Source organism: Ambystoma mexicanum, chromosome 1q (genome assembly GCF_040938575.1).
Source record: "Ambystoma mexicanum isolate Mex_15411 chromosome 1q, UKY_AmexF1_1, whole genome shotgun sequence".
Taxonomy (NCBI): domain Eukaryota; kingdom Metazoa; phylum Chordata; class Amphibia; order Caudata; family Ambystomatidae; genus Ambystoma; species Ambystoma mexicanum.
In genome coordinates, this window is record NC_090922.1 from 1029043437 (window position 1) to 1029069035 (window position 25599).

The 25599-nt window shown below is 44.8% G+C and overlaps 1 protein-coding gene across 1 annotated transcript in view; it reads left to right on the forward strand.

Moving 5' to 3' along the window:
• The window catches only part of MCOLN2 (mucolipin TRP cation channel 2), a 1022745-nt gene that overhangs the window by 290570 nt on the left and 706576 nt on the right, over positions 1-25599 (forward strand). Inside the window, exon 4 of the mRNA XM_069641702.1 lies at positions 5018-5168. Within this exon, the coding sequence (XP_069497803.1) occupies positions 5018-5168 (151 nt within the window). The remainder of the gene's footprint in view (positions 1-5017; positions 5169-25599) is intronic.

Genomic DNA, 25599 nt, shown 5'->3' on the forward strand with positions numbered 1-25599 from the left:
TGGGAGGGACCTGTTGAAACATTAACACATGTCTACAAGATAAGTACCAGGGGATGGACCCATTACTCAACATCAACCATCTGGTGGCTCCTTACAAAAACCACAAGTAGCTGTGCCCTTGAGTGTAAAATTGAGTACTTGGGTATAAGGCGGAATGATAATTTTTCAACCCAGCGGTTCTATCAATTTAGGATGAAAAGCATGTTGGGCTTGGAGCATATGATCTATCTCAATAGGTCAAACATTTTGACACTTTATGCCACAATTCCGGCATTAGCATTGGTGGGTTCTGTAGATATTGAAAGAGTGGCATTCCCAGTTAGAGAGCACCCAGATACTTGCATTATACATCTAGCCTCACCTTTGGTAAAGGAGTTGATTCTCACTTAACGAGAGGTGCTTCTGAACTTAGGGTTTGATATTAAGCAGATCCAGTTGGAGAAGGTGTCCTCTATGGGAATAAAAGAAAAAAAGAGATCGAGATCTGTGGTGTGACTGGTGAGTAACCTGCGGGATACTGTGGGACCTGTCGCAGAGAAGGAATTAGGAAAGGAAATTGATTGGGATGCCATTGTCTCAACCTTGTGGCAGAAACTTGTCCCCTAATCGGTCATCCTGTATGGGTATGGAGCATAGAATTATCGCCCTGTGCCTAAAATCTTGGAATACCCAGGGCAATTAACACCTTTTTGCCAACCCTAGTTGCATGGCCAACTTAAGAGAGGCTAATTGTATATGTATACAAGAAACGTGGATGTTAACGGCTCCCTTATTGGATGGCTATAAGATTTGTATCCAACAAGTCATGGGTAGCTGCAGGGGAAGACCCTCCGGTGGTCTCTTGATCGCAGTGGAAAACACTCTTGGTTTGAGTAGGACAATTATGGAAGGTTTACCCCTTTGGCGCACTGAGGCTGGACCTTATTTCCCGGGATGGTTCTGTAAAAATCTTGATTGTTAATATATATTGGCACAGGGGGATATCAGCTGTGGATGTGTTTGTGAAGAGTGTGTGCCATGTAATTGAAGAATGGTCTGTGAAGCATCAGAATGGAAGAATTCTTGTGGTGGGAGATTTAAACGCAGACTGTGGCTTTAAGAAATTGGCCTGGGACCTTTGTGATGTGGATTTGGATTATGGTGGTATCTCTGTGAAAAGGCAGACTGGAAATTTCTGGTATGTGGGCTTAGGGACTTTGGGCCTACAGCCTCTGGTGGGGAAGATGAATACTGAACTTAATGAATCAGTTTGGCACACCTGGCATTGGGGGAACAGTTCCTCCCTTTTAGATTATATCTACCGTGACACTAATCTGATGAATCGATGTGTATCTTTTTCTGTGATGAACGCCTGGAATGATCACTCAATCTTGATGGCAGTCTTCGATATGATGATAAATACCAAAGAGTTTAGATCACAGCCCCAGGTAGTCTCTAATATGGCAGGGAACGCAGTTAGAGGACACCTAAAAATATCAATACTTTGAATAAGAATATGCAGGCTTCCCTGAATACTACCACCCTCAACTGGAAAATTAATAACTTTAACTCTGTCAAGATCCAGAGTCTTATTGATTCACTGGTCACTGGCATCAACCCTAGGACAGGAACAAGTAGGCCTAGTACCCTAGAGCATGTTCATTGTTGTAATCAGTAGTTAGCCACAGTGAAGTTAACTTCAAGGAGGGAATTGAGTGGAATCTAAAGATCAAATCTGGAAGGGCCTACTAGATTTGAGCAGATTAGGAAAATTAGGCAGTAATTTAAAAACGACTAAGTGAGTGAAACATGCCCTTTTGCAGCCGGATGTTGAAACCATGCTAGTGGTATTGATTAATGCCCAGGTTAGTGTTTTCTGTTCATTAGTTAACGGCTAAGACCCCAATTATGAAGTCACCCAGTTAAACTCTATCCCAGAGGCAGAATGGGTGGAGTTTTTTTAAAGTAGTTTTGGGAACCCTATGGAAGAACTGTGGACAACAATAAGTGGGAATCCCTGTTTCAGATTGGCACTATATATTAATTAATAACAAAATGCAAAACCTCACGTGCCCCAGGTCCAAATGGCCTCACCAATAACACTTTTAAGGCTGATCGGAATCTTTGGGTGAACCTTCTGTACTTGGAATTTAAAGACCTTTCGTACAGGAGTTACCCCACTGTCCTGGCGTACGGCCCATGTGATTCCACTCTTTAAGTGCAGAAGTAGGTCCGATCCTAAAAACGATCGGCCAATTCTCTTTAATAGATGCCGACTGTAAGATCTTTTCACCTCTATTACTAGTGCATTTAGAAGAGTGGGCTAAATTGGCCCTGTTATATCAAGTTCTCGGGTATTTGTGCTCAAATGGATAAGCTGTCAAGTTGTCGGGTAATCTTGAGTTGCTTTATTCAGGTACTTTGGTTACATCAGATGTAGTCGGGTTCATCAGGAGATTTGGAAGTACTATCATAAGAGGAACCCACTGGCTCCCACCACCTAGGCTCACATAACTGAACTGCCTAGAGTGTAACACATTCAGACCCAAACATTCCAGGCTTGCAGCAAACATTCCACAAATGACATCACTCCATACATACCTCACCCAAGCAGGATGAATACACAAGAAGAAAGGCCAATCACACCACCTCCTTCCCTTACTATCACAAGCACACCACAGCATACAATATTTATTTGCATTTGTATAGCGCACTTACAGCCCAGAGGCATTGAGGTGCTGTTACATTACATTTGTAAGAATTTTGAATTAGTGGTGACATGTGACCAAGGTGGTCTCTTAGGTACAGGTACATTGATATTGGGTGACTTCATTGGTGACAGGTGAAGTACGCATTTACATACGTCATGAACTCTTACATAGCAGAACTTTTAGTATATTATGCATCGCAGTCCTTATTGATGCGAAACACCTCAACAGGCCCATCCCCTTGACCGATTGCAGATTGGATTTAGGAAGGGCCATGCAACAAATATCAATGGGCTGGTACTTAAATGTATGCAGGAAGACGCGTGGCAGAGGCCAAAGGGATGTACATTTAGGGCCTCTATAGATCTGTCTGCCGCGTTTGACTGCGTTGATCGCAGCAAACTTTGAACTAAATTGGCAGCAAGGGGATTGCCAGTGGGCCTCCTGAGACTTATATAGGGGGTATATGATAACTGCGGGATAAAAGTCTGACTAAGTCAAAAAGGGGACATTTCCCAGAGAATCCGCTCTTACAAGGGGGTTAGACGGGGTTGTGTCCTAACCCCCTTTCTATTCAACTAATATTTGTCGGATGTTGCAGTTTGCTTGGCAAATGAAGGTCCAAACGTAGGTCAGTCTAAAATTATATGGCTTGCATATGCAGATGATTTCTTGATTTTCAATTTAACAAGGGTCTGACTGCAGCGGCTGTTAAATAGTTTTGTGGGGTATGCCAAAGAAAATAGGCTTATCGTAAAGACCAAAATGTTGGCATTTATGAGAGCGAGAGGGAAGAACGTTCGATTATCCTGGCATATTGAAAGGACTACAGTTAAGACATCGGCAAGTGTCAGGTATTTGGGATTCCATTGTGGATCATATAAAGGAACTAAACTTGGCACTGATGCATTGATACAAAAGGCCAAGCTGTTAGAGTCCCAGATCATGAGAATTGATCGTAAATTCGGTAGGTTTTCTTTAAAGCCGGCCATAATGTTCTTTGAAGGAAAGATTGCCCCCAAAATAATATATGGTCTTGAATTGACATTTGCTAAAACAGCAAAAATCCTAGATAAAATTGAAGGCAGGATATGGAGACTGAGCCTTGGTGTCCGAAAGCAGTTTCATTACGAGCTATCGGGTATGAACTTGGGGCGTCTTCACTATGAGCTATGGTAGAATGGCGATTGTTGTCATTGTATGCTCAAATTATGGCCCCTATTCCAAAACCTCTGTATCGGCTAATGGGAGAGAATGTGAGCTTCTCGGTAGTTCTAGTAGTGCTCAAAGATAGATGTGAATCCATCCTTGTTAATATTGGCGGGAATCTGGAAACATTGGCCAAGAACCCTATACTAGCCAAGAGGTCCTTGTTGGACCATGATTAGATTCTGACAACAGATGCGTTTCATTCCTATGCTTCGATGAGTCATCTTGCTCACGAGCATAAACGCTGAGGATCCCTCTCCTCTATTTTGCTTCAATTCCCTTATCACTACTATCGCGGGTTGCTTGTGAGGCTAAAATGGAACCTCTTACCAACTAGGGATATTCTCCTGAGAAGGAAACACATTGTGAATGTAGATATTGCTTGTAGGTTCTGTTACTTGAAACCAGAATCTATTAAACATTTAGTTCTGGAGTGTGTATCACTTTGGGTACTAAGGACTAAATATCTGTTGGCTCGGCGTGATTACTATTTGGGTTGTAGTGATGATACGGTATGGAAACACTGCCTTAATATCTGGAATGTTCATGAGGGTCTAGCCTTATCAGGATTGATCAAGGGCCTTAACATTATGAAGACCTGAGGAGGAGAGTTAATATGATCAGTTCAGATAACCAGGGAGTAACCATGTAGTAGGACCATGAGGACTTGGCATATATGCTGCTGAGTTATTTGGTTATCCTCATCTCCACACTTTCTTTACTTTATACATTTCTTTGGATACGTTTAAAGCAGTAATATGATGGAACTTTGATACTGTTGTTTTTTTATATGTTGTGCAATTATATGAAGTAATGTAGTTTGGTCCGCTTTCTTATCGTATTACACTTTTTTTTTTTGTTTAAATGTTAAGAACCAGTATGATGTATTGTGATTTCAATATTTCTATTGTTCTCATCTGTTTTCCTCTGTCTTAATTGGATCATGGTTTATCCATATGAATTTCTAAAGGTTTAATTTGAACCAATTGCATTAAAAAAATGGCAAATGTGTAATTGCATTACTGTAATTTATTAGTATTAATTTGGTGGCTTAAATACTAAATAAACATGTTAATGCACACATTTATGTTTCATATAATAAAGTCTATATGGTTTATTAGTATCACCAGATAAGAACTTTGTCCCTGGGTACAGTTGGTTATGAGCATGCCGAAGATATGAGAGGCATAAGAATCTGTAAGCGGCAATACCGGAGAGGTGCAGTACTTCCTTACAATAACACCTTCAATATCGACCCCACCATTGAAAAAGGTACAGATTAAAGTGAAGTATAGCAACAAGATTCTGAATGTTGGTTTTCTGTGATTAACTGTAGTCTTTCAAATGTTTGGGATCTAGGTCTCATTTGTGATAAAGTACTGTCAAGTTTTAGTCTCATTTTCGTAATTAGTTTTTTCTGTCTAAGGCTTCTGTTATGTTAGTCACTTAAGTGTGATGTTCTTTTACAATGATTAGATGTGTATTATCATAATGCAAGTTCCTATTTTGTGCATCCATGTAGATAAATAGCTCTCACCAGACGTATTCACCTTGTGAACTGAAAAGCTCAGCCAGAGCAAGCTAAGACTCTAATTCTAGCCCTGTGCCATTTGCTGATAATTTAATTCCCCCTGGTCTGCTCATGACCGCTCGCCCCCTTCAATCTTACCTTGTTTGTACCAATTCCACACTCAGTCCACATCACAGCATGCAGTCCTTTTCTGGATAACCTGTGAAACAAAAATGATCCCTCTAAAAGGGTTAGACTTTCATAAAGTGTCACCTCTGAACTTAACCATCAACTCCAACCTATAATAATTAGACTTGAGCTTACATGTACTGTCTGTGTTAACCCCTCCCTTCCTAACCCTATTGCAATGCTAAGCAACACTCGTGTCTCACTTTGGTCCCTCTAATGCCTGCCATGTTTTTCTATGCCTTTGACTCCACCCTAAACTGCTGCCCTTTGTAGCACCAAGTTCTAAAGGGAAGTAAACGTCCACTCTTTAGCTTAGAGGCCTCTAGGGCTTCTGTATGGTTAAATAACAAGACCAGGTTTTCTAGTAATCATACCTATGCTCTTACATTTTTCAGCTATGCAGATGTTTTAGGCATGTATCACTTTAACAGCATTGATGCTACAAGGATTTGTTGGAGGACGGCGGGGTATAAGGCAGTGTGTTTGTCTTAAAGATCCCACTGAAAAGGAAATAAAATCCCACTGGGGAGTCCGGGATGGAAGTCTGTTTCAAATGTGTGTTAATATTTAATGGGGTGGAGGTTGATTGGGTGGGGATGAGAGTTGGTACAGGCAGAGTTGATGGTTAATTGAGTTACTGAAAATGTGATGAAAAATGATTGAACATATACTTCTAAATGACTGTGAATTCCTTACGGCAGCATTACATCCCCTGTATCCCAGTGTGCCTAGGGACTCTAGCTTTAGTTCACAGATTAAACCAAAAAGCACAAAGCATGTCCTCTCACAAAGCTAGAATGCTGTCCTTCAACGTGGGTACGATTGAATTGCCGATTAAAGCTGACCCTAGCCTCTGGGCTAATATTCCTGGGCTGTTATTCAAGAATTTCTTGGAGTGTAAAATGATGCCTGAATCCTGGAAAACCGCTATTTTAGTCCTCATATTTAAGATAGGGGACAGGCTGTCTCCTGGGAACTACCGCCCTGTAGCCCTATTAGACTCTTCTAGTAACATCTTTGCTGCCCTGGTTCCTGAGCAGTTAAGTTTGTGGGCTATGGTGGCTGGCAGAATTGGTATAAATCAGTCTGGTTTCCGATGGGGCTTGGATACTCTGCCATGGCGTCTTACTATCTCTAATCTTAAAATCAATGAAGCAGCAAAAAAAAGCCGGTCTATCATTCCTTCGTGGATTTAAGATCTGCTTTTGATTGTGTTGATAGAAATACCTTGTCGGAGAAGTTGGAGAAATGGGGCATACCTGTAGTATTATTGCAAATGTTAAGAACCCTGCATTTTGCGACTAAGGCGAGGATAAGGTTGGATGGTAGTGGACTGGTATCTGATTCTGTGAATCCTGGAAGATGCGTTTGACAGGGGTGTGTCTTGGGCCCCTCGCTTTTCAATGTATATAATTTGCAGGGGGCCAGGGCTTTCGGTTGCAATCTATTCCACTGCACCAAATGGCTTATGCCGATGATCTGGTCATCCTTGACCAGGCACCAATTGGCCTCTTCAGTACATTTTAAGGATTCTCATCATTTCCCTATTAATACCGTAAAGACACATATTGTGATCTGTAGAATGAAGGGAAAAAAAGTCATTGTAAACATGGAGAATTAAAGGCAATGAGCTGGAGGTAGTGGATGACTATAAATACTTGGGTTTCCTTAGTAAATTGTCTAAAAAGTTGCAATTAGACAGCATGAAGAAGTGTGCTTACATAAAAAGACTTAACACAAGATATGGGAAATTTTCCTGGACCCCGGCAGTGAACTATTATTACAAGGCTAAGATCATTCCAGCTCTTCTTTATGACACAGATTTGTTAAGTGAGGTCCAGGAGCAGGAGTGGCAGCAGTTGGAGGAAGTATATGGAGAAATTACTTGGGTTTACCAAGCTGTATTCCTGCTCTTGTGATACAGTAAAAGCTTGGTTTACTTTCGATCTCGGCTTGTATGAAGTGGAAATCTCTTGCACTTCTCCATAAGATTATGTGCCCCACAGAACATTCAATATTCATAAAAATGAAGTCTATTAAAGAATCTGAGTATTCCATGTTCGACAAAATAGATTGATAATTGTAATGAAGTTCTGACCAGTTGTGATCGAACATCTGTCTCTCTGGAACCTGGTCCACAGTTTAAGAAAGCTCTGTGGGAGGCGGAATGATGTATAACCTGAGAAGCTATCATCAGATATAGTTTATTTGCTGGGTGTCTGTCAAGGGAAAAAATTCTATGAGCAGAGACCTATTTTAATGGATTTCCTTGCTCCAAGCTGAGATTGCAATTTATACGGTTAAGACTTAACCTTATGTCAACATGGAAGTAGCGGGTGCCCGCTTGGGCCTGCCAAAAAGAGATCTTGTAGGCTTTGTAAGGTAGGGAGGGGGCTGCTTGGAATCCCTAGTTTACCTACTTACTGTCTGTAAGGTCACATTGGACAATCAGTGAATGGATAGGCCCGAACTTTCCTGGAATAGGATTATAGTAGGTTGGGGGGGAAGTCTTGTCAATTGCTGTGATAAGATGTAAGTAGGACATATATTTGATACTTTAATGAATTATTCAATTTTGCCTGTGTTGCTTTTATGGCAATTTATATATGTGTGTTGAATAATGTGATAATGCTCAGGGATTATTGTGATTATTTTTATTGATCAATGTATGTCTGTGTGTGTATATCATATATAATATAGTGTTGGGTTAGAAGTTGATTTATTGGTAGTTTTGATATTGTAATGTGTAAGGTTTTGATTTAAAACATGCACAATAAAAATGTATTTGCAAAACAATAGGTCTGTTGACTCTTATAATGGCAAAGCTGAGATGCACGTTATGGAACCCTGTCCTGAGCAATCCCCAGTGTTTTTTAATGTGCAAGTTCAAGAATTGTAATCACATTGCAAGTAATTATATTGAAGGTAGCTGGCCGAAGGTGTAGGGGTGGGATGTCTACAGTAGTGTTAAGTGTTCTGATTGGGTGAACGTGCAGGATTTGGCTTCCTTTATGCTGGTATAGACTGAGAGCAATGGAGGTAAGTTGGCTTCAGAGACTGTTATTGGACTCTGTAAGTGACCCAGTGACACTGTGGCGTGAGGTATGATAGCATTCTTAAACCAGACGTAGGTGACGCAAGTTATGGTTGCTTAGCTTACCATAACTAGCGAATGTCAAGGGATTTTCGATTTTACTTTGAACCATAACATCCCTTTTAAAGTTTTTTTGCTGAACACATATATATATATATAAATATATATTTCTGAGGCTTGTGGAATCTGCTTAGATCACATGCTGTGCATAGGCCGACATCTAGTGGAAGCTGCGGAGTATTACACTTTGTTTTTCGAAACTCGAAAATGGGCGTCGACACAGGGCGTGCCAGTAATACTATCCCTAGTGTGACGTCCACTGTACCCAAGATCCCTCACGCGTCTAGGATCCTCAGATTGTTTTTTTCAGCCATACTGGTCGGAAGCATTTTGCGCAGTCCCCTGGCCTTAGCCATACTTTTGCTAAAATATTCATTTATTTACATCCTTCCCCATCCCAACGTCGAACTTCGACACTCGACGCCGGCTGGAGAAGAAATCGACCGTCGGTTGCTGCACGATGGATTTGGGCCTCGGAAGGCCTCTGGCCTCGGCCCTGCAAGTAGGGAGAGTGGGGGGTTGGACATACTCTACACTCTTAGTATATAGGTACACCTTATACATTTCCTACACTTACTAGCCCGCTGCCTCAAGGTGCGTATGGAGGGTACCCCTTTTCAATTCTGCCCCAAGTGCAATCGCAAATACCCTTGGGTCGACAGGCACGCCACGTGCAATCTCTGCTTGCCGAGGGACCACCCCGAAGCGAACTGCAGAGCGTGTAGTAGGTTTAAACCTAAGACTCTTAAGGACCGTTCGACGCGTTGGGCCCACCACGCCAGGCAGGCGGCCATGGCAGCGGAGGGCGCCTTCAGCGATGGCAGCGATGCCGTACTTTCGGACGGCGAGGGCATTACGGCGTCGAAAGACAGCCGAGCGCAGGTCCCCGACCTTGGAAGGTCGTCCGGCAGGGCAGCTATGGGGAAGACCCCCGGCGACACAAGCGCTTCACACACCACACACTTACGTCCAACCGAGACTCAACGACGTCGAGTTCTCGGAAAGAGGCACAAACAGAACAGTCCGATTCAGTGTCCTCTGGGCGTTCTCGATCGAGATCACCGCATGACTCCAGGCAATCATCCACTCTTGTCAAGAGTGCCTCGCTCCCTAGGCTAACAGAAGTTCGATCGTCGGAGGACGAGGACGACTTCCACCCCCAGGCCGCGCTCCAGGAGTCTGAGCCCGCAGACAAGATCAGCGAGGCCCCACGCTCGAAGGACACGGACTCTACCCCCGATCCTCGATGCCAGGCGTCGAAAACCTCCGGAGCCACAAAAGGACGGGGAAAACATTTTTCCACTCACTGGGAGGGGGGGGAAACAGCAGAAGAAGCAGCCTTTGCACTCTTCCACACCTGTGAAACACACCACTCCCCCTAAACAGACAGAGAAGACCAGGTCTGCTAATATGTTTAAAACCAGCAAATCTACGCAAGATAAATCCCCGAGACTTGTTGAGTCATTCCCAGTTCCAAAAAATGGTCGAGTGAAGACATAGATAGGGTCATGTCAAGGATGTCTTCTTTGGCTGACTGTTACGATAAAAATCCAGACCATTTCCTTTCGTATGATCCACAAGGGGCGACACCCTCAGGCTCTAATGATCCTATCCCACCGAGTAAGAAGCCCCGGTTTGAGACATCAAGGAGGTCTACAGACCCCTTCGAGGTACAACCATACTCACGACCATACTCACTTCAACCGGTTCTATTTTTAGTACATTGATGATTATTTTTAAATTGGTTGTGATATGTTGCTTATTTACATTGAATTGATTGGCTGTGTGTTTATTGGATTATTCATGTTCATGTTTATTTATGTAAAAATAAAAAATTGTAAAACCAGAAGAGCAAACCGGGACGGGCTACTATGGGGATGATGAGGACCAAGAAGAGGAAGACCCTGAAACCTACAGAGTAGATTCCCCGGTAGAAAACGAAGCCCTGGTTACCGACTCCCCTGTCGATAACCAACCCCTCCTAAACGAGGTTCGTGCACGTGCAGCAGAACATTTCCATATTGACACCCACAGTGTCCAGGAGGAGAGGGACTTCGCAAAGGAGTTAGTGGGAGAAAGGAGGCCTGTTGCCCAGACCATCCCTATCCTTAAGTCCATTCAGCGAAGAATAGACCCGTCCCTGGTGAACCCGAACCTCACCAGAGCAGTCAATCCCAGGGTTGAAAAACTTTTCAGGGCAGCCCAGTCTGACCCTCTCTATATAAGAGGACATCTGAAGCCAGACTCCCTAGTTGTCACTAGCCCTCTTAAGAGGGCTGGAACACCCTTGTCATCATCTGATGCTCCTCCCGACAAGGAGAGCAAAAAACTATATGGTTTCGGCAGGAAAGTAGCCTCAACGTCCGCCTATCAAGCAAGGATTGCAAACTCCACCACCCTGTTGGCCAGCTACAACTGCCATCAGTGGGAAGAAGTCGCGGCACTCATAGCCTCTGCTCCGGAACCTTTAAATGGCCAGTTAGCCCCGATTTCCGCAGAGGGTAGAGCCGTGTCTGGTTGCATTTTGAAAGCAACCTTTGACGCCGCGGACAACGCAGGCAGATTGATAGCAGAAGGCACTGTTATCAAGAGACATGCGTGGTTACAGCAGTCTGGTTTTAAGGCAGAAACACAGGCATCACTGTTGGACAAACCGGTGGAAGCCGATCTGTTCGGTAAGGCGGTCGAGGACGCACTGAAGAATGCCAAGGACGAATACGAGACACTCCCTTGGCCAGTTAACCAATAAACCCCTTAACCAGAGAGGGAATAGTAATTTTTGTCACCCACGCGCCCAAAATTCCCAGAGAGGATCTAACTATTCCCAGGGGCAGGGTACACAGTGGAACAACAGACAACAGTCTACCCAGGGTTACGGACGGGGTTATAGGAGAGGTCGTGATAAAGGCAGAGGCAGCCCCAGCAAGGGAGGCGGCACGCCTCCACCAAAGCAGTGACGCTCAGTTCAGGGTCCGTTCTCACGCAACCCCAGTAGGGGGACGCATTTCCAACTTCACCCAGGCTTGGGAAGGGATCACATCAGACAGATGGGTGCTGTCAACAGTATCCACAGGGTACTGTATAGAACTACTGAAGCGTCCCCAGAACCATCCTCCACGACAAAGAGTACACTCTTTAGAACATCAGAAGATTCTCCTCGAGGAGATCGCCATTCTGCTAGAAAAGGACGCGATAGAACTCGTCCCGGGACACCAGGTAAACAAGGGTATTTATTCAACTTACTTCCTTGTGCCAAAGAAAGATTTGACAATGCGCCCAGTATTGGATTTACGGCCTGCCAACAAGTATGTCAAGCCCCAAATGTTTCGTATGACTACGCTACAAGAGGTAATCCCCCTCCTAAAAAAGGGGATTACATGGCAACCTTGGATGTGAAAGATGCTTATTTTCATATTTCCATGTTCCCAGCACACAGAAGGTACTTTCGCTTCAAGGTGGACAGTCGGCACTACCAATTCAAGGTACTGCCCTTCGGGATAGCTTCGGCACCAAGGGTATTCACCAAGGTACTGGCGGTGGTGGCTGCACACCTACGCAGGGAGGCAATCCCGGTGTACCCTTATCTGGACGAATGGCACATAACTGGGGAAACCCCAGTAATTTGCAGGACAAACATTGAAAGGACTATCGACCTCCTCCACGAGTTAGGCTTCTCAATCAATGAGAAAAAGTCAAGCCTGGTGCCAAGCACCTCCAAACAGTTCCTAGGAGCAATCCTAGATACTCAAGAGGGGTTGACCTTTCCTTCAGAGGAAAGAATTCGAAATATACTACTGCAAATTCCGCATTATCAGTCCGGTCACCAAATAACGGTACGCAAAGCAATGCTTTTACTGGGCATGATGGCGTCATGTATTTACCTGGTCCTCCACGCGCGCCTGCGCATGCGTCCCATGCAGGAATGGTTGGCGAAACAGGTCTCAGGCAAGTGGTCAGTGGGACGATCTCGTGGTCGTTTCGCCAACACTAGTAAAAAGCCTTCACTGGTGGACAAGAGAGAATCTTGCACAGGGAAAACCCTTTTACGATCCCGAAGTACAGGCAGTAGTCACTACCGATGCATGTCTGACGGGGTGGGGAGCTCACCATCTCCACCACACAGCTCAGGGTCTCTGGTCTCCCTCAGTGGCCAAGAACCACATCAACCTGCTAGAGCTTCTGGCAGTATTCAGAGCGCTTCAAGCGTTCGAGCCCCACCTACTAAACCTGTCAGTGCAAATCCGGACGGACAGCACAACAGCCATGTTCTACCTGAACAAGCAAGGGGGGACTCGTTCGCCAAATCTGTCCAAGCTTGCCCAGAAAATCTGGATATGGGCACTCAGACGGAACATCTTCCTGTCATCACAACATGTTCCAGGGGAGCGCAATTCCCTAGCGGATGCTCTGAGCAGAGACTCCCTCCCAGAGGAACACGAATGGGTTCTACACAGAGAGGTCGTAGAAGATATCTTCTCTCAGTGGGGTTTCCCCACTATAGACTTATTCGCCACAAGCGAAAACAGATAATGCCCAGGATTTGCATCCAGGTTCCCCCAACCAGACTCCCAGGGGAACGCCCTGTGGATGAACTGGTCAGGGATTTTTGCGTACGCTTTTCCACCAACTCCTCTCATCAGGAAGGTGGTGAACAAGATGAACAGAGAGTCGATGACGCTCGTCCCTATTGCTCCCATGTGGGCAAGACAACCATGGTTCCCACACCTACGCAGGATGGCGGTGTGCAAGCCCATCAAACTTCCAGCCTGGTACAACCTACTGTGCCAGCACCAAGGTCAAACAGTGCACCAGCAACCCAACTCGATGAACCTGGCAGCATGGCTCCTGAGGTCATAGAGTTTGGACATCTCAATTTACCACAGAGGTGTATGGACATCCTAAAAGAATCTAGGAAACCAAACACAAGGCACTGTTACTTTGACAAGTGGAAGAGGTTTGTTATCTGGTGCCAGAGTAGACAAATCAACCCTGTTGATTGCACTCCTTCCACTATTGTTACATACATGCTCCACCTGCTAGATGCAGGATTGGTTTTTAACTCACTGAAAGTACACCTGGCAGCCCTGTCGGCATACACCACTTCCCATAGCAAAGTCTTGTGGTGGAAAGTACCAGTAGTTAAAGCCTTCATGGAAGGAGTAAAGAGACTTCACCCTCCCATTTCAAACCCACCACCAGGGTGGGACCTTAATGTGGTGCTATCCAAGCTCATGGGACCCCCTTTCGAGCCCATGCATAAAAGCAGTCTCAAACACCTGACTTATAAAAACGGCCTTCTTAGTACCTATTACTTCTATAAGAAGAGTCAGTGAAATTCAGGCTCTGTCAGTGCAGGATCCCTTCTTTACTGTCCATAAAGACAAACTGGTTTTACGCACACACCCTAGGTTCTCACCTAAGTTTATATCTAAATTCCACGTAAACCAGTCCATCGAGCTTCCGGCTTTCTTCCAGGACCCTCAAAGCTCGGCTGAGGTGAAACTACACACCCTAGATGTGCGTAGGGCGGTCCTCTACTATGTAAATAAGACCAGACCGCTAAGAAAAATAGATCAACTGTTTGTCTCCGTAGCTACAGGCAGAGAGGGGGATCGCGTCTCTAAAGGTGCCATCTCGAAGTGGATTATTAACTTATCCAGCTGTGTTACTCACTCTCTGAAAGAACTCTGCCTTTCACGCCAAGAGCCCACTCTACTAGAGGCATTGGGGCCACTCTGGCTTTCCTTGCAAATGTACCCCTTGACACCATTTGCAAATCAGCTACTTGGAGCTCTATTCACACTTTTACTCAGCATTACTTCATTGACACCCATTCCAAGGCAGATACACAAGTGGGACAAGCGGTTCTAAGACACTTATTTGCTCATGACCCTTCTCACATCCCACCTCCTTCTTCAGGTACTGCTCACTAATCTATGCACAGCATGTGATCTAAGCAGATTCCACAAGCCTCAGAAGGGATGCTTTACTCACCGTAATCGTATTTCTGATGCTTGTATCTGCTTCGATTCACATGCGACCCACCCTTCCTCCCCTATGAGAGAAGGCGCATGGTTGCTTGTAGTCTTACCTTTCTATCTATCTGCTTGGATTATCTGTACTCGCGCTACTCCTCATGCTACCTCATGTCAGAAAAAATACAATCTGAGGATCCTAGACGCGTGAGGGATCTTGGGTACAGTGGACGTCACACTAGGGATAGTATTACTGGCACGCCTTGTGTCGACGCCCATTTTTGAGTTTTGAAAAACAAACTGTAATACTCTGCAGCTTCCACTAGATGTCGGCCTATGCACAGCATGTGCATCTAAGCAGATACAAGCATCAGAAATACGATTACGTACGGTGAGTAATGTATCATATATATATATATATATATATATATATATATATATATATATATATATATATATATATATATAGTGAAAAACCTTGTTAAAGGGACGTTATGGTTCCAAGTAAAACCGAAAAACACCTGAAATTCGCCAGTTAGGTTAAGCTAAGCAACCATAACTCGCGCCACCACTGTGCACTGCGAAGACTAAAGCCCATGACATTGAAGATGACATCACAAATGCCATTGATGACATCACTGATGACATCACATGTGCATTTACTTTTCATGAAATGTCTGTACAAGGGATCCTTATTATAATGTTGAGAAAAAAGTGTCAAAGATTATTGGAATAAATATCAAGAGCTAGGTGTCCGGAATGTCCGTGAAGAAACGAAAATGGAGGTGTCCTAAGAACACTATACCTGTCCGTACTGTTCGCTAGCAAGTTGAAACTGTTCTAAGAACACACGCGGTGTCCTGAAATGTTAGTCAATGGACGAAATGTGGGTGTCCTGAGGACGGTGGCCGTATTGTTCGCTGGCAAGCTGAAAGTCTTCTTAGAACATATTATGTGTCCTGGGATGTTCGTAAATAAACAAAATGGGGTTGTCTGTTACGCTCACCTGGCTCCAACAGGGGCGTCGGACGGACCCGGACAGCTGCGGTCTCCACCCACGTGATGCGTAGTGCAGCGATGACTGACTGGATCTGCCCTCCTAATCTTGTCTGCTTAACCCGTAGAAATGTTCTCCTTATATTCTGGAAAGATGAGCTCTCCATCCTGCGTGGATTTGCAGGGGCGTGTCGATTCCAGTTACTTCACTGGTTTGAAGGCTCGGGAGAGTTCCGGAGAGTATTGACTCTGAGGTTCCTGGTGAGGAGCAGTAAGCATTAAGTTCATAGAGTTCAATATGTCCGATGTTCACTCTTGTTCCCCGCCTTCCTTTCTTGTCTTGCAGCTGGCTCGTGAAAAGATGCTCTTGTGGCAGCTGGTGACGCTCGGGTAAGAGTCTGTATTACCTGGCGCTGTCCGGTAAATGTTGCACGTGGAAAACGTGTTTTGTCTCTCTTTACAGATGCGGCACGTGAAAATATGGAGAGTCACAAAAGGATGCCTCCGGTGGTAAATCAGGTAAGTCTATGGTGGTAAGAATTATATTTGTTGGTTCCCTCGGCTCACCTTGTGGTATTCTTTTGTCTCCTAGGTGTCTAAGTTCGAAGAAATGATGGAGGCAGCGCCGACCCGAAGGATGCTGTGAAGACTGGTGAGCATGGCGCGGTGCTGCAGCTGGAGGTGCGGCGCGTGCAGAAATGTTCTTTACAGGTCCGGAGACGAGATGGATCCAGAATCAGGTGTGGAATAGAAAGTTTGTTTTCTAACCTTGTCCCTTTCTTTCCTCCCTCTTTGTTTTAGGAGCTCCGGATTCTAGGCGGGCGTGGCAGAAGACTGGATGCAGGCTGCAGGCACGGTGAGCGTTTCGCTGCTGGATGCAGAATAACGCGAAGCATGTGTTGCTTTTCGGGCGTGGTGTAAATAGCCTCAAAAGTAGTCCTAGGTAAGAAGTCCCTAGAACCACACACGAGTAAAAAATAGTCCCTGTGGAAAAATAGTCCCTTTCAGGCTTCATGTTGGATTGGAGTCATTTGCAGCATGGTCTGCCTGAGGTAAGTAATGACTATGAGCCTGGCGCCTTAGGCGCCAGGACTGAACCCAGATAGCCCCTAGCCGGGGCTGCTGAGGTTTTACTAAATGTCTAGATGCCTGCTCCCAGGGCTGATGGGCTTGGTCCGGATGCCTGGGGGTAGGCATGACAGCACTCCCCTCCCCCCACCCCAAGGCCCCTCCTAAAGTTGTTCTTCCCCTGGGCCCTGGTTTGTCTGGGAAGTTCCAATGGAATCTTTTCACCAACCGAGGTGCATGGACGTGGTCACTAGGTTCCCATGACCTTTCTTGTGGTCCATAGCCCTTCCAATCGATTAAATAAAGTTTTGATTTACCCATCTTGGAGTCCAGGATATTTTTTACCTCATTCAGGTTCTCCATCTATGAAGATGGGGTCGGGTGGTTTGGTTAATCTTGTTCCTGGTTGAACTGTTTTTAAAAGTGAAACATGAAAGACAGGATGAATGCGCATATTAGAGGGTAATTCCAATTTGACGGCTACCGGGTTAATAATGGCCTTAATAGTGTAAGGTCCCAAATATCTAGGGTTAAAAGTCTGAGTTCCCTTCAGAGGTATGTGTTTTGTAGCTAGCCAAACTTGATCCCCAATCTGGTATTGTGGAGTTTCACTTCTATGTTGATCAGCATTTTTCTTATATTTTTCTTTTGCTTGTTTCAAATGTTGTGTTGCCTCTTTAAAGGCTTATGTAATAGTAGAATGCAAATGACTAACTGCAGGCATTTCTAAATGCTGAGGCAAATCTAGTTCTGAGGTTCAAGGGTGATGTCATATATGGTATAAAAGGGGCTTTGTTCGGTTCCTGAATGTACAGAGTTATTGTATGCATACTCGGAAATCCATAAAATATCTTTCCAATTACTTTCGGTCTGGTGTAGCATGCAACGTAGGTACTGTTCAAGGGTCTGGTTGGTCCTCTCCGTCTGACCATCGGTCTGGGGATGGTGACTGGTTGATAACCTCACGTCGATTTGCGCCAGTTGACAACATTTCTTCCAAAAATGTGAAATGAATGGACTACCTCGGTCAGAGACCAATACGGAAGGAAATCAGTGTATTCGGACAATGTTTTTGAGGAACTCCTTGGCCAGAATTGAAGCAGAAGGTAATCCCTTTAGAGGAATAAAGTGGGCCATCTTGGAAATAACTAGATTGGTGTTAAATCCATTACATGGAGGTAGATCTGTAATAAAGTCTAACGATAAGGTGTGTCATGGTGTAGGTGGAATATCCAAAGGTTGTAAGAGGCCAGCTGTGTTTTTCTTCTGACTTTTTTTTTTTTTTTGGGCGCAAATGCCACAAGACATTCCAAATGACTTTACGTCTTTTCGCCAGGTGGGCCACCAGAATTGTTTCTTAATTTTAGCTTCAGTTTTTGCGATACCTGGGTGTCCTTCCATCAGGGTGTCATGATAATTGGAGATGACTAGTTCTTGTAGTTCCTTGTGTGGTAGAAATAGTCGCCCTTGATAATAAGGTAGGTCATTGATGACTGAGTAGTCCGGGCCTTTCTTCACCCAGTCCTGCAGGGCTGTTGGATCGAAGAGTTGTTGGATCTTTACTTGAATATCCTCTAATGTCTGTAGAGTGGTTATGCCAAGAATTCTTTGTTCTGAAATTATAGGCACCGGTTCCGGGTTTGCATATGCTTCTCCCATCCCTATTCGGGATAAGGCATCTGCCTTGCCATTTTTACAACCTGGTCGATAAGTGATCACGAAATCGAACTCGGCAAAGAACAATGCCCATCGAAGTTGATGCGACGATTGGGCCTTGGCTGTTTTTAAATACTGCAAGTTCCGGTGATCGGTGATTACCGTAATGGAATGCCTTGCACCGAGAAGATGATGCTGCCAAGCCTTGAAGGTGGATTTGATGGCTAATAATTCTTTATCGGTAACCGCATAGTTTAACTCGGGTGCCGAGAACTTTCTGGACCAAAATGCTACTGGGTGAAGTTGACCGGTTTCAGGATCCTTCTGGGACAGGACAGCTCCTATGGCTAAACTGGATGCATCAGTTTCAACTATGTATGGAGGTTCGGGGCGTGGATGCTTTAACAAAGGTGCAGACGTGAATTTCGCTTTCACCTCTTGGAAGGCCTTTTCAGCTTCGTCAGTCCACAAGAAGCGTTTGTTTTTTCGCAAAAATGCTGTGATAGGGTGTACAACATGTGAGAAATCTGGAATGAATCTGCGGTAGAAATTAGCAAATCCGAGCATGCTTTGTACCCCTTTAACTGAACTGGGTGAAGGCCACTTGAGGATTGCATCCACCTTTCAAGAGTCCATTCAGACTCCTTTTGGAGTCTGGATAAATCCAAGGAATTCAACTTCCGTAGCATGAAAAACGCATTTTTCCAATTTTGCATATAACATGTGCTAGCGTAGTTTCTCAAGGACTGCACGAACGTGCTTCACATGGTCTGATTCTTAAGAGGAGTACACTAAAATATTGTCTATGTATACAACAACACAGACGTCAATGAGTTCACGAAGGACATCGTTCATAAAATACTGGAAGGCTGCTGGTGCATTCACAACCCGAAGGCATCACCTGGTATTCGAATAACCCGTACTTAGTGCAAAAAGCAGTCTTCCATTTGTCGCTTTTCTTTACACGTACCAGATGATATGCCCCTCGGAGATCTAATTTAGTGTAGATGCAAGCGTCCTTTACTTGGTCTAGTAATTCGGGGCTCATAGACAATGGGTATCGGTTCTTAACCGTGATCTGATTTAATGCATGGTAGTCTATGCACGTTCTGAGGTCACCGTGCCTAAAAAGGAAGAAGAACAAAGCTGAAGATGCAGGGGACTTGGATGGACGAATGAAGCCATTAGCAAGGTATTGGTCCAAGTATTGTTGTAGGTGAAGGTTTTCGGGTTCCGTAAGGGCGTAGATCCTACTACATGGAGGTTGTGCACCGGGTATGAGATTGATTTGACAATCGTATGATCTGTGAGGTGGTAGGGTGTTTGCCTGTTCCTTTTGGAAAACATCTTGGAATTCTTGATATTCCTGAGGTAACTGCACGACTGGAGTAGCGACTGTGGCCAGGCCTTGGGTCAAGGGTTTTTTCGGGTAACAAGTATGTGCACAATCCGGGAAGGTTATTCTCTTCTCTCGCCAATCAATACAAGCATTGTGTTTCCAACCAAGGTATCCCCAGTATTATTTGGAACTGCGGGGCTTTGATTAAATAACACAATAGTCTCTCGATGCCCATCCTAACCCAATAGTGTCATCTCTGCGGTGGAATGAGTTACAGGCCCAGAAGAAATTTCAGTTCCATCGACTGTGGTGATGACATCCGAAGTGGTCTTTTTGCAGAGAGATAGATTCATCCTAGAAGCCAACTCGTGGTCCACATAGTTTCCTATGGCCCCGCTATCAATGTATGCCCTCACTGCGTGCATACGTGATGGCTGCCTTGGATCTATAAGGACCATTGGTATGATGAAGTGCGAGGTCTGAGTATCCTTCAAGCTCGGCAAGCGGACCTCTACGCTTGTCGGGCGTGGTCGTTTCCCGAATCAGGCTCCATTTGATTTTTATCAGCAACTCCGACTACTTTTTTTAGATGTTTTTATAGGGCAATCCCGTAGAAAATGTCCTTAGGCCCCACAATACAGACACAATTGCATCTGCCATCTTCTTTCTCTTTCCTTTTGAGTTAAGGGTCCCTTGACCCCCCCGATCTGCATCGGTTCTGATACATCTGTTCCTTTGAGGGTAACATTGGGTTTAACCAATACCCGATTTTCGAACTTAGCTCGATCAGCCTTTCTATTCTGAAGTCGGTGGTCTAACTGGACCACCAAGTCTATATATTCTGCACAATCCTGAGGTGGGTTCACAACTTGGGCCAAAATGTCTGAGTTCACCCCGAAGCCCACAATGAAATAATGTAATTCGTTTTACCTTTGGCCATCCGGTTTCCACCACTAACCTATTGAAAGTGGTGATATAGGTTAGTAGATCATGGTTACCTTGTAATGATAAAAGTTCGTTATCCAGGGCCTGTCCCTGTGAATGTCTGGCAAATAGTCTTTCCATGCTCAATTGAAAACCTTGAAAATCCCGAAGAAGAGGGTCATCCTGGTTAACTAATGGAATTGACCAATCCGCTGCGCTGCCACCAAGATATGATAGTACAAAGGCTACTTTGGTTTGGTCGTTCGGAAAAGCTCCAGGTCTGCATAAAAAGTGCAAGCGGCATTGGTTCATAAACACGGCAAACTTTTTGGGTCCCCAGCAAAACGTTCGGGTGGAGCTAAAGGAATGCTCCCTGGTAGAACCACTTGCACAGGATTGCTCGATGAAACAGGAGTTGGATTCCCCCCGAGTCCAGGTAATGGTGTTTGCCCAGCTTGGTTTTGCAGTAATTGTCTAGCAAGATCATCAGTGCGCTCCTTTGACACAATCAGTTCTCTCCTGAGGGCATTAGTCTCTTGGCGCGCGGAGTGCACTTCTGCCCTAAATTCCCCTAACAATAGGGCTAGTTGGTTGGTTTCTGAGGTTTCCATAACGCCCGGTTGGGGATTTGTAGATAGGCTTTGCGTTCTGTTACACTCACCTGGCTCCCACAGGGGCGTCGGTCGGACCCAGACAGCTGCGTTCTCCACCCACGTGATGCGTAGTGTAGCGATGACTGACTGGATCTGCTCTCCTAATCTTGTCTGCTAAACCCGTAGAAATATTCTCCTTATATTCTTGAAAGATGATCTCTCCATCCTGCGTGGATTTGCGGAGGCGCGTCGATTCCAGTTACTTCGCTGGTTTGAAGGCTCTGGAGAGATCCGGAGAGTATTGACTCTGAGGTTCCTGGTGAGGACCAGTAAGTATTAAGTTCATAGAGTTCAATATGTCCGATGTTCACTCTTGTTCCCCCCCCTTCCTTTCTTGTCTTGCAGCTGGCTTGTGAAAAGATGCTCTTGTGGCAGCTGGTGACGCTCAGGTAAGAGTCTTTATTACCCGACGCTGTCCGGTAAATGTTGCACGTGGAAAACGTGTTTTGTCTCTCTTTACAGATTCGGCACGTGAAAATAATGAGTCACAAAAGGATGCCTCCGCAGGTAAATCCGGTAAGTCTATGGTGGTAAGAATTATATTTGTTGGTTCCCTTGGCTCACCTTGTGGTTTTCTTTTGTCTCCTAGGTGTCGAAATTTGGCGAAGAAATGATGGAGGCAGCGCCGACCCGAAGGGTGCTGTGAAGACTGGTGAGTATGGCGCGGTGCTGCAGCTGGAGGTGCGGCGCATGCAGAAATGATGTTCTTTACAGGTCCGGAGACGAGATGGATCCAGAATCAGGTGTGGAATAGAAATAAGTTTGTTTTCTAACCTTGTCCCTTTCTTTCCTCTTTGTTTTAGGAGCTCCGGATTCGAGGCGGGCGTGGCAGAAGACTGGACGCAGGCTGTAGGCACGGTGAGCGTTACGCTGCTGGATGCAGAATAACGTGAAGCATGTGTTTCTGGTCGGGCGTGGTTTAAATAGCCTCAAAAGTAGTCCCAGGTAAGAAGTCCCTAGAACCACACCCGAGTAAAAAAATAGTCCCTGTAGAAAAATAGTCCCTTTCAGGCTTCATGTTGGATTGGAGTCATTTGCAGCATGATCTGCCTGAGGTAAGTAATGACTATGAGCCTGGCGCCTTAGGCGCCAGGACCGATTTCTGCTATGTGCCTGGTGCCGAAGGTGCCAGGACTGAACACAGATAGCCCCTAGCCGGGGCTGCTGAGGTTTTACTAAATGTTTAGATGCCTGCTCCCGGGGCTGATGGACTTGGTCCGGATGCCTGGGGGTAGGCATCATGACAGCGTCCTGAGGACGCTATGCCTGTCCGTATTGTTCGCAAGCAAGATGAAATTGTTCTAAAAACACAGGCTGTGTCCTAAAATGTTTGTGAAGAAACAAAATGGGAGTGTCCTTAGGACGCTCTGCCTGTCCGTATTGTTCGCAGACAAGTTGAAACTGTTCTAAGAACAAACGCCTGTCTGTAACTGTTAGTTTCACTTGTGACACACTTTTAATCACTCCTGGACCTGAACAGTGTCCGTAGAACACCAAAGCGAATGCGCAAAATAGTTAGTTTCAGTGCATTTGGTGTCCTGCGGACACCCGCTCCCTTCGCGGACATGTTCACGAAGCCATCATGTGGCCGCTCCCACGATCAGCGCATGTTCTGATTGCGAACACTGTTCGTGTCCCCGAACAATTTAAAACTACATTTTCCAGTAATCTACAATATTTTCCAACAAAAACTCACCATAGAACAAGTCCCACATAGTAATCCTGAGTTTCTACATACTTGTTGTGACATTTTGAACCCTTTTTTCTGTTCGATCTGTCAGCGGCAGCGCGCATGTCCGCGAACCGCGCACAAGCACCCCTATAAAAGACCACGCCCTAGAGCTCATTCTCATTGTGTTTCTGGCTATCCTGCAGAGCACAGCGAATTTTGCTGCCAATTTGCAGATTTCCATCACGAACTTGATGGCATCCGTGGCTCCACTACTGCCACCTGGTGCTGCATCTGCCTCAGCACCACCCCCACCCCCTCCACCACCACCACCACCTCCTCCCCAAGGGCCTGAAGAGGGGAACAGGAGTGAGGATGCACAGGAGGAAGAAGAGGATGATGAGAATGAGGTAGTGGAAGTCCCTACTACCAGCACTCGGCGTGAGCTTGGGTGTGGCAGTTATTTACCATTCGTGGTAATGGTCCTAAGGCGCGTGCGAACCAAGTCACCTGCAATGAGTACAAAATGGTACTCAGTCGCGGGAGGCATGGTTCATACAGCTTTGGGACAACTACCATGAAGCGTCACCTAAAGTCATTCCACTCGGGGGCGTTCGCAAAGTTGTACCTTGCGAGGCGCGTAGCAGGTTGTCTTCCTCTACTTCATCCTCTGTTTCTGATCCTGTCACCACAAGGAACACTCCTGTGGGACAGCGTATTCCTCAAGCTGCCTCACAGGCCATATGCAATGCTGATGACCCTTACCTTTCGAGGGTCACAGTTGTGTGTACGTACTTTGACGCAGTACTGTGCAGGGGGGAGATTGACTTCGTAGTGCTTTTAAGGCTATCGTTTCAGAGCACGAAAAGGTCTGCTCACTACCCAAGTGAAACCCAATCTACATCTTCCTCCCTCAGCTCGCCCTTTCTTATCCCTGTGGTTGGTGTCCCCCCTTACCCTCCTTTCCCCTCCTCTTCTAGTGTCTTGTATAAAAAAAAATTAAACAAAAATAAAAAAAGGCTCTTTTCAGAGCCGCCTTTTACAGTTAAAAAATAAAAGTGAAAATAAATGAAGCAGGACCCTGTGTATTTTTTAGAAGTCCGCGGACATCTAAAATTTTGGGGTGCTACCCTATCATAACCATTGCAGTTTTATCTAGAAGGAAGTGGTGGCTCTGAAAAGGAGCCTTTTGGTGGTGTTTATTTGTGTTTGAAAAATTTGAAATGCTCAACACCTACTATAAAATGATGCTGTAATTCCAAAAAAGGTTGCAATGCATTTTGTACATTTCTCAAAAAATCTGATTGCCAGCATAAGTAAGATGGACTCCATCTCTGCGAAAAATGTATGTACTACGAAACATAATATTTTCATTGTGAAAAGATGACATGCCAAAATCACTTAGAAAGGCACAAACAGCCTTATTGACATTGCACCTTGCTTTCTCCATTTGTGGACCAAATGAAGAAGAACGTTTGTCTCTGTGCAATCCGTGAAAGAATTACTTGAGAATTTCGAAACATGTCCATGACCTTCCCAAGTCCTTCTTTCATTGCAAATTGCAAAGGAATTCCAGACACATGTCCTAAACTGTTCCCTCCACAATGAATTACAATTATGTCTGGATGTTGCTCTGTCTCCAAAGTAGCACAGAGAGGTAGCAAGTCCAACCACTTCATTCCACGTACTCCATGCCAGTGCACTTCCACATGTGGGAATCCAAGATCTACAGCTACTCCACAGCTTTCTGCATGCACCTTCAAACAATGTATCCACGAGTCTCCCAAAATCCAAACAATCTGTTTTTTGAAACACACAGCCACAGCTATCTGTTCTTCTCTCAGCAAAAAGAGTATTTGAGAAACTACCTCCTGGCACAACACACCCACTAAACTTTCCTGACCAATCCCTTTCTCTGCTCATTCTCATTTGCATGGCTCCCCAACCCAAAAATCCCCGGATGTAACGCCCGATGTCCGCAGACTACTGCCATGTCCGCTGACATATCGTGAACAGTCCTTCTACCATTTCCTTTTCACTTTCTGTGCCATTCCCTCATTGCATATAGCTAAGAAGTCACATGAACATCCACCAATCAAATCCAAGACCTCTACATCTAACTGCATCATCATAGATCAGCACTTTAAATGTACTGTTAATCTCCGAGTCATTTTTTCCATCTCCTAAAATCAACTGTCACATCCAAACCTATGCTATTTAATTTCTTTTTACACACATTTTCAAAGCATGTTGAACTAACATATTTAAAGTACAATATGAAGAGTTAACATACTCAAACAAAATTGCATGCACACAGTATGTTCAAAAATCAAACAACAATACTTGTACAAAAATATAAACATTTACTTATATTTATATACTGCGCAAGCAGTCCATGGCATTGAGGCGGTGGTACTTACAAGAGCTTAGTTACAGAAATAGTGGTATTCAGTGGTACATTATGACTTCCACAAGGCATACAAATGATATTTTGGTTGGTAGTTAGTCATTACAATACAGTGTATGCATTAAGAACATATGATATGTATTCAACTGGTGCAACACATCTA